Below are 9,077 nucleotides of genomic sequence, written 5' to 3' on the forward strand. Positions count from 1 at the left end.
CCAGGGAAGGGCACACAGCAATTTAATGGTTGTGTTAATAAAGTGCCCTTAAACTTCCACTTTGCAGAAATTAAATTTTAAACACAACTAGGAAATAGTTTAGCTTAATGTTTTATTATTAATTTTTAATTTTATTCCGCCATTTTCTGGTTAACAACGATTTTCAACAGGAAATATCACTTTAGCACTTTCCATTTTTTGAACCTTTTACCAGTGGCCTCATCAAGCTATGTAAATAAATATAATGTTAAAACCACTGATGCTCGAATTTGCTCAACTCCGCCAACAGTTTTCTACAAATTTGAGGTACTTCCAGCTACTATTTTATTTGTCTAGACACACTGCCGCATTTGTGTGAAATTGTCGCACAATTCATGACAACGTTTAGTATGGAAATGCCTTTGGCCAATTCCTTTGCCACTTTGAATATGTGTTTTTATGGGATTCGTAGCTATGAATTAAATTAATTCAATTCTATCAGCAATGGAATGTTGCTTTTTTTTGTTGCCATTGCAAAATAGTTGGCAAACTATAAGCACACCATAATGTCAAGGAAAGGATTTGTTATTTTTTTCAAGAAAAGAGTCCCAACAGACACGTAACTGCGAACGTTACGTACCTATGATATATAGAATATACAGCATTAGCCAGCACTAACGTGTTGCGTAACCAAGTTCTACTGTATAGTTGAAAGTTGAAAGCAACTCTCTTTTATGGTCAGTGTGTACTTATAATTTTTTTTGTACTATATAATTCAACATAACAGAAATTCTATGTATTTACTTTCAAGTTTACTTAAAATCATGTGCAAAACTTGGTGTTTTATTATTTATTTAATGTTTATCATCTGTGTAGCAAAAAAAATTAAAAGATGGTTCAAAAACTACTAGATTTACTTGTACATAGAAAAATTTCATCGCCGTATCTACACTGGTGTTCTAGTGATTACAAGGAAGAAAATCAACAGTATTTTGTTCAATTGAGACAGAACTATCTGGAGCACTCTTTAACTGCGTTGTTCAATTTATCTCAAATGCATGAAATATTGCTTACTTGCAGCGTGCAAAGTATGTCAAACGGGGTGTTTTCCTACGCTGTGATTCATGCCTCTGGTTGAAATAGTTTGTACTTGATGCTGCCATTTGTAAAATTGATGCCTCCAAGTGGCGTGTCTTTTTTCTCCATAGAAATACGGATTTACATATTATGTGTTCTTTCTCTGTTTTGTTATATTTGCTAGCAACCATGGACTGCTTGGTGCTGGCTGGTACACTTTCTAGGTGAAATTTGCATTTTATTTTTAGCAGCAAAAGAGTTAAAGGCCATGCTTATCTTTTCCATACAGTGTTAACATGTTGTTCTGTTCAACAGTCCGTGCTGAGGGGAGCAGGGTTCGTGCTCTCCTGGAGAGTGTTTGATTTCATAGTGCATAGTTTCAAGGCCTTGAATATATACCTTATGTTGCCTTTGGCCCTGAAAAGTCGTATAATATTTCATGTTTGTGAAAATAAAATAGTCCTTAATAACATTAAATTGTTAGAGTGGCACTTGGCTAATAGTGATTATTAGGTTTTTTTTTATTTGGTAGAGTTTAGGTCATGGGTCTTATTACTTACATGTGTTTAAAGAGAAATATCACAGTAGCTGCTAAAAAAAATTCTGAGCATTAACAAATATACACAGGTGTGTCTTATCGTGTTCAGTATTGGTGAGCATTATTTTGGCATAAAATTTTCAACAGAAAATGGGGCACGCAATCTTAACTCAAATCAATAACATAACTTTGGTTCTTGAAAATATACTTTTAAACACCTGACTATCCTTGAAAACGGAACCCTGGCGTCTTGTCGCGGCAGGTCCAGCAGCCAGGAGCCCGCAGATGTCCTGAACGACATCGGGAACATGCTGGCCAACCTCACGGACGAGCTCGATGCCATGCTGGAGGAGGAGAAGAGGCAGGGCTTGAACCAGTGAACCGTCCGCGTCGAGCGCCAGCCGTGCGCAGTGCCGCGCGCACAGTTCCTACCGAGGCCTGCGCCGCACGCCCGGAACAGCTCCAGACTGCCGCCCACACTCGCGGCAACGCTCTCGTACACTTGTTCGGTTGGCAGCTCTGACCCGTCGACACGTCCGGGCTCTTCGCGCCGCTGTGGCTGACGTGCCCGACCCACCAAGACTGATCACCTTGAATGTTTCCACATTAGCTTTAGAGCATGTGATACGTCGCCATGTTTCTAGTTGGCATGTTTCCGAGTGCAAAATGCAAATAATTTTTTCCGCCATTTTTCCCCGATTGAGAATTTGCGATTTCCTTGAAACTCTCCTTGGGGATTCTATGTTTTACTTCAAATATTAAGGGGGAAAGAAAGAGTAACAGAATGTTGACATTAAGTGTCTTTGTAAAATATTTAATATTTAATTTTATTGTGTATCATTTTGCCTACAAACTCATTATGTTATTGAGCGCCTTTTGTTATTCTTGTTTGTGTATGTATTACTGTATAGTCTTGTGTTATTGAAAAAAAAGTCATGATGAAATTCCTACAGGCATATTAAACATTTTTAAATTATGAAAACACTTTTTTTTTATAATAATGTCTCATTACTTTAGTTGTCATAATTTTAAATTGTTTATGTTTTCATCAGCTAGCTGTGATTGCTAAGGCATAGAATCGTCACGTGGGATCATTGGTACTTCGGGCCCTCCCTTCCCATAATCTTGGAGTCTCTGTCACCTTAAGCCTTCGGTGCATAACTGTATGACTAGGGACAAGATTATATGGTGAATTGTGGTAAAACTGAAATAAACCAAAAAGCATGTCAAAGCATGGCATGACATCAAAATGCAAGTTATTACCATATATGTAGCACCGAAATGCAAGTTTGAGAATTAAGTAGCATTTAAACAAAATTTAATTCAAGTCATAAAAAAAAATAGGATTCCATTAATGTTTGAAAGTCAAGGATGTCGTTATATCCAGACATACCAAAGTGCATGGATCAGTAAAATTGATTTTTATTATTCTGAATGTATCTGTTTTAGACCTCTTTATTACAAAACAGCCTTAATAAAAATAAAACCATAAAGTCTTGTCTCTACGTATGATGTAAAATGCTGTTTTTATTTTTTATTTTATATTACTCATGATTTTAATCCTTTACTCAGCTATCATGGTGATAGCATTTCATCTTGTTCTTTTTATTATTATTTCAGTCCTTCAGTATAATCTTTTAAAGTTTGTTTTTACATAAAATGATACAGTTTGATGTAGTGTTGTGAAGCCTTGTTTACTGGCCAATATTTTAATTACATTTCACTGTTGTTTCTAGTGTATCCTGCTAGTCAAACTAGGAAAGGTAATATTTGCGTCTGCAATTATGTAGTTCCTGTTTGAGCCCACAGAGCATTAGTGGCGTGTGTTCCTACTTTGTATTAGAGTTCATTGACGAGAGTGTTCCACAGATACAGAAGATAGTTCATGTGTGTTCTTTCATGTACGCACTACACACCTAAGTGATTCATGAACGATGGTTATAAGAACACATTACTTTTATCGGGAATGTCTGTTCAGTCATTCACCTACTACAGGTTTTCGCTGGCATTGTACGAAACAAATAATTTAATTGAAAAGATAATCGAGCACAAAAAAATTTTGAGAGTAGATAGTTCTTATTACAAGCAGTATTTTTTACTGCCTACACTTGCTAATTAAAATATTATAATATTAATTCTACTTTAACATTTACAAAGTGTGAAATGTATCCATTCGTAATTAACTTATAACAAATTTAACGGACCCTGTAATTTAAGATATGTTTTTTTATATTATTTGTTTTTCTCATGTAAAATAGGCAGAATTCTTATTTTGAATCAGAAATTCTTTTTAAGTTATTTTACAGCATTTATTAAAATATTATTAGCATTTTTGCATATCTACTAATAACGACTTAAATTGGAGCATTCCCAATGGGTATTAATACTTTCCAAGTAGGTAAAAATATATTATATAAAATGCCAAAAACTTATTTTTGTAAAAAAATTGTTATTAACCTAACTGATCTTGGTTTTTGCATGACTGTAATTTGAATAAAAATGTTATTTGGAAAAATTGTTCGGTAAATTTTAAAGATCGTTTTGTCCTTTTTCTTACTACTTATAATTTTACTGGAAATTTAATTTATTAGTTATTAAAATTTTAAACATTGTATTAAAATTACAAGTAGAAAGGCAATACATATTTTAAATGGCATGGAATTTAATGCTTTTGGTTTGAAAAAAAATGTTTTTTGCAATGATGCCAATAGTACTTTTTTTTTCTGACATTGAAAACTATAAAAGTCCCTTTATCGCAATAGCTTTGTGCTCTGGTTATGTTCACATGGACGACACAAGTCCACGACAAGTGGAGGAGTATGAAAGGGTGTGCACATTGAGGAGGTTGAAATGTGCTAGGCCCTGTAGGCAGTATATTGACCTGTTCATCATAGAGCTAGAGCTAGTTATATATAAACACCTACTGTAGTAGGATATACGTAAGTAAAACTGTCTTGATTTCTCAGCTATGTTTTGCAAGGAGGCTTAGGAAGGGATAAGGGGGAGGAAGCACATGCTCATAACAGGTAGCTAGCGCTCTGGGCAAATAATCTTTAGCCACCCTACCTTCCTTATCCAGTTTCTCCCCCCTCCCTTTCCCCCCAAACATCATACAATTTTAGGATTCAATTGTATTTATTACCAGCTTTAAAAAAGTACATTTTGCAACCAAATCCTAATGTTTTTCAAAGACATGATTGTTGCAGTTTTATACCACTGTTATGACGACCATAATAAAACATGACTTACAGTATAGGTACTGTATTTTTTTAAGCACACTGCAGTAGGTAGTATTAACTAACATTTCCCCTTGACACGTATTTTTTAAAATCAAACAATTATTGTACGTTAAAAAACTTATTTTTCCATTACTCAAATATTTTTGTCCTATTTTTTTATTCGCACCTAAAATTCTCCCGCCCCTCAAATTGTGGCGTTGTGTGCAAGTGTCTGTAGGCCCGCCTGTGGATCGGGGCCTGGCGAGGGTCGCAAGTCCTGCTGGCCGAGCGGTCGTCTGCCCCCGGTGGTTCAGTTCTAGATCGTAGCCGTCTTGACCAGGAACTGACCAGGCACTCCCCTGCTTGTGGGCTCAGGCCTCGTCCTTGTAAGGGATGACGTGCCCAACGTTTTGGCTAGACTTCTGTGAATAATATTTGTTTTTTTTTTTCTAAACAAATTTTGAATCAAACATCACAATATTCATGAATATAGAATAGTTCTCTAACCAAATTTTAACATAAGGTGAAAATTTTTTTTTCACACTTCACAGGAGTCCGAGAAAAATTGATTTACAATACATTAAAATAAAAAAAGAATAAAATACATGTAACCATTAAAAAGAGGTGTAAAAAAAAGAGATTTAAAAATAAACCTGATGATGTGTTTTCGTAACCAGTAAATTTTAAGTTTGAAAGTAGTTTTATTGATCTGGTTACATACATAAAATATTATATTATTAATAATTTAAAAATCATAATCATTGACTATTTGTTAACTATAAAACCATGTGTGAATAATGTTGTAGTACACATCTCAATTTCTCAATAAATTATCTTAGCCTGATACACGTTGCATTTTTTTTGCAAATGTGTCCGACATGGTGTAGGCCTATCTGCTGGTAACAAATAAATTGAAAAAAAATTTCAAGTGGAAATGAATCAAATATCAAATTATTCTCAAATATAGAATACTTTGAGAGTACTTGCATACTCCTAGTTCCGGTCTGCCTCGCAGCTATTATCAAGGGCGGTTATCCCCCACCATCAGCACTCACTTGCTGTGGTCATGTGGAAAACTCATCTTCTTATCCAGACAGGATAACTAGCTTCGTTTAGCAAAAATTCATTTTCATTGACTTCATGCTTGGCATTTGAAATGTCTCTACACAACACCTAAGAGGTAAGCACTGTCTTAAATACTGCTTCTTTGAATACCAAAGTGTTAAGTTCTGTTTAAATTCGTTAGAAAAATATTTTGCAAAAATCGCCCTTGATAGCAGTTGTAACAAGGCACGTTGAATTGTAGGGCACTTCATCCTTTTACGAGGATATGGTCTCAACCTATATGCCAAGAAATAGGTTGCGATTCAGGTTTAATTCCAAGAGGGTTCAAGTGTGAAAATTTTTCCAGGAGTAGGTTACTGTGGCAGGGATTGTCGCGGGCCATTAGATTACTTGTTGGGCTCATGTCGTTGCTTGTCATCCATCCCTGATGACGCCTGTCAACAAGACTTTCAGCCGTGGTCCACTCGCTGCCTGCTCGCAAGCATAGGCCACTCAGCTGTGTCCGTACTTTGAATTAGTTACTTACTCTTGAGTTGAGGGTTTGTGAAGAAGGGATGGTTCAGTTTAAGAAGCAAAGTGGAATCACTCGGTCATTGCAACTGTAGGAAGCATGTTGTGACTCAGAGAGTTTTCTTTTATTTCGCTCTCCAATTATGCCATGGCAGTGCTGTGAGCGACAGTGCTGTTACAAGTATTTCAACACCACATGTTCGCAGCCTGTTCAATCATGTGTAAAGGCAAGATTTTGTGGTTTTTTTCATTCACCACATTTTGTTTTTTTTTAAATTGTTGATATCTGTGTTTTGGGTTTTGTGGTTATATGTAACTGCAGTTTATTTACAAAGGTGGTGAAATTTCATATAAAAATTCTATTAAATGTTTTGGATACATACCATTTTCCATTTTCCATTTTCATACAACTGGTGTACTATTTGGTTTGTGACAAACTGCATTTTTTAAATCAAATTAATTGTATAATGACTGAAAAGGATTTGCTCAGAATGAAAGAAATAAACTATAAACATTTTTATGTTCTAATGTTTATAACCACATTAGCAAAGTAAAATAGAAAAAAAATAATAACTGAATTATTAATGGGGAACATAATTGATTTTTTCACTCCTCTTCAGTTAAACTTTTTGTTATGTACCGTATATTGAAATTATAACAATCATTAAATTTGAATGCTAACAAATGACATTTATCTGAGGTTTTTTTTAAAGTATTGATTTATTTTGTAAAAAACTTAAATTTCAGTGTACTTGATAAGTTGGCGTTATTTTAATTTTGTTGCAGTTCACCATAAAGTCTTGTCCCTAATCATGTGTTACCAAAGATATTGTGTGCTCATCTACCTTAAATATTTCTTTCAATATCTTTTAGTTTATGTGGTGCTGCTCGTTACTTAAAAAAAGGATGCAACATTTCTAAATGTTATATTTTGTTTTGTGTTATATATACATTCCTGATGGCCATATGTTTCTGTCTAAAATGTGGCTACTCAAAACTTGCCATAACATTGTTTAGCTCCATTTAGCCTCACAATTTGAACATTGTTTGTTACTGGTTTTTCTTGATGAGAACAAAAAAAAAACTAGTTCATGTGCTATATCATTAGTGAGTTCATTATGTAGATTTTTGTACAGGATGAAGAGGACATTTTGTGTATAGTTAGATATGAATTGCTCTATATAGGTACGTATATGGATATATATAACTGTATATTACTAATGCATGTACATAGTTACCTAGTTGCAGTCACAGTGGGAGATGAGCAGATGTTTGCGCACAGTACTACTTTGTATCCTTCCGACAAATAGTTCCAAGAAACTCATTCGTGAGTGTTCGCTGCATATGAGTTTGACACAAACATTGCAGGACAGTTACATGTACATACTTTGAAAAGAAAAGAGTAAAATAAAAATTAATAAAGTGATGGTGGTGAGTTTTTACTAGTGCATTTTCCTCCTGTATTGTAGCAGACATGCCAACCTTTACGGATCTTCCGTAAAATGTACGGAAAGTGCTTGGTTTTTACGGTTTTACGGGAGCTGTTAATATTTTACGGATTTTTCTTATGTCATTTTGAGTTCCGCGCCGTACTAGCGATTTCAATAAATTGTGCGCTTGTGGTAACATACTTATGGTACGCATATTGTACTTGTAACCGAAGTATTGTGTCTGGTTTAATAATGTAAGCTTTAGGTACCATAGCAATTACTAACTAGCGTACGAAATATGTAGTCATTCTACCTGTACCACATTTATTCACATCGCACGAACATAGCCGAACCGACCGGCGGTTCGTGATTCGACAGTCGGTTGCTAAAATGGTGGAACTGTGTCGCAATGCGTAGGCTTGATAAAGGAAGTTGTTTTGTTCAATGGTCGGTACAAAGCCAAGAAGCAGCCATGCATTTTTCGCTCGATTGGTGTGTTTTTCAAGTGTTATGTTCTTCTTTGTTTGATTTATAAGTACCTATTTGGTTGTTTGAATTCGGCACAGTGTTCTTACGTTTGCTGTTCAGCAGTTTCAGATAAAATGTCCGTTGGTGCTAAAAAGAAGCAGTATTTTCAAGTGTTCCGTGATGAATATAGTAAAAACTTTCCGTGTATTTTGAAGTCGGACAAAGGGCAGAAGTTTGCATTTTTCTCAATATGCAGGTGTGATATGAACATCGCTCACGGTGGGAAAAATTATATTACTAATCACCTGAAGTGCTCGAAACACGTGGAACATGTGAAAATCAGTAACTTTTTTGTTGGTGAAAGTTCTGGCAGTGACGTAATATGCGCAGAATGTTTGTTTACGTTTTTTTTAGTTGAACATAACCTTCCGATGAGCGTAGGAGACCACGCCGGTGCATTGTTCCGAAAAATTTTCCCCAAGTCGGATGTGGCAAAAAAGTATGGATGTGGGAGAACGAAATCTACTGCCATTATGCAAGAGATGGCTGCAGATGCAACCCAGTGCATTGCAAGTATTTTACAAACTTTGCCTTTTTCTGTATCTACGGATGGCAGTAATGATTCTGATACTAAACTTTATCCTATTGTCGTAACATTTTACGACCCATCCCTACAAAAAATTGTTTCAAAGCTTCTTTCTTTGCTAGCTTTGCAAGGTGATACCACAGGAAAAAACATTGGTAGTTTGCTTGTAAGTGAACTTGATCGATTACATGTACCCACTGAGAATC

At 35.3% G+C, this 9,077-nt stretch overlaps 1 protein-coding gene across 6 annotated transcripts in view; it reads left to right on the plus strand.

Annotated features, from left to right (window-relative positions):
* Nucleotides 1-7,813, plus strand: part of LOC134527522 (caskin-2) — a 386,358-nt gene extending 378,545 nt beyond the window's left edge. For all 6 annotated transcript variants that reach the window (XM_063360267.1, XM_063360265.1, XM_063360263.1 and 3 more), the window contains one exon: nucleotides 1,857-7,813. In XM_063360267.1, the coding sequence (XP_063216337.1) occupies nucleotides 1,857-1,974 (118 nt within the window). In that variant the 3' untranslated portion in view covers nucleotides 1,975-7,813. The remainder of the gene's footprint in view (nucleotides 1-1,856) is intronic.
* The last annotated feature ends 1,264 nt before the right edge of the window (nucleotides 7,814-9,077 follow it).

The sequence above is a fragment of the Bacillus rossius genome, chromosome 1, assembly GCF_032445375.1.
Source record: "Bacillus rossius redtenbacheri isolate Brsri chromosome 1, Brsri_v3, whole genome shotgun sequence".
Lineage (NCBI taxonomy): Eukaryota > Metazoa > Arthropoda > Insecta > Phasmatodea > Bacillidae > Bacillus > Bacillus rossius.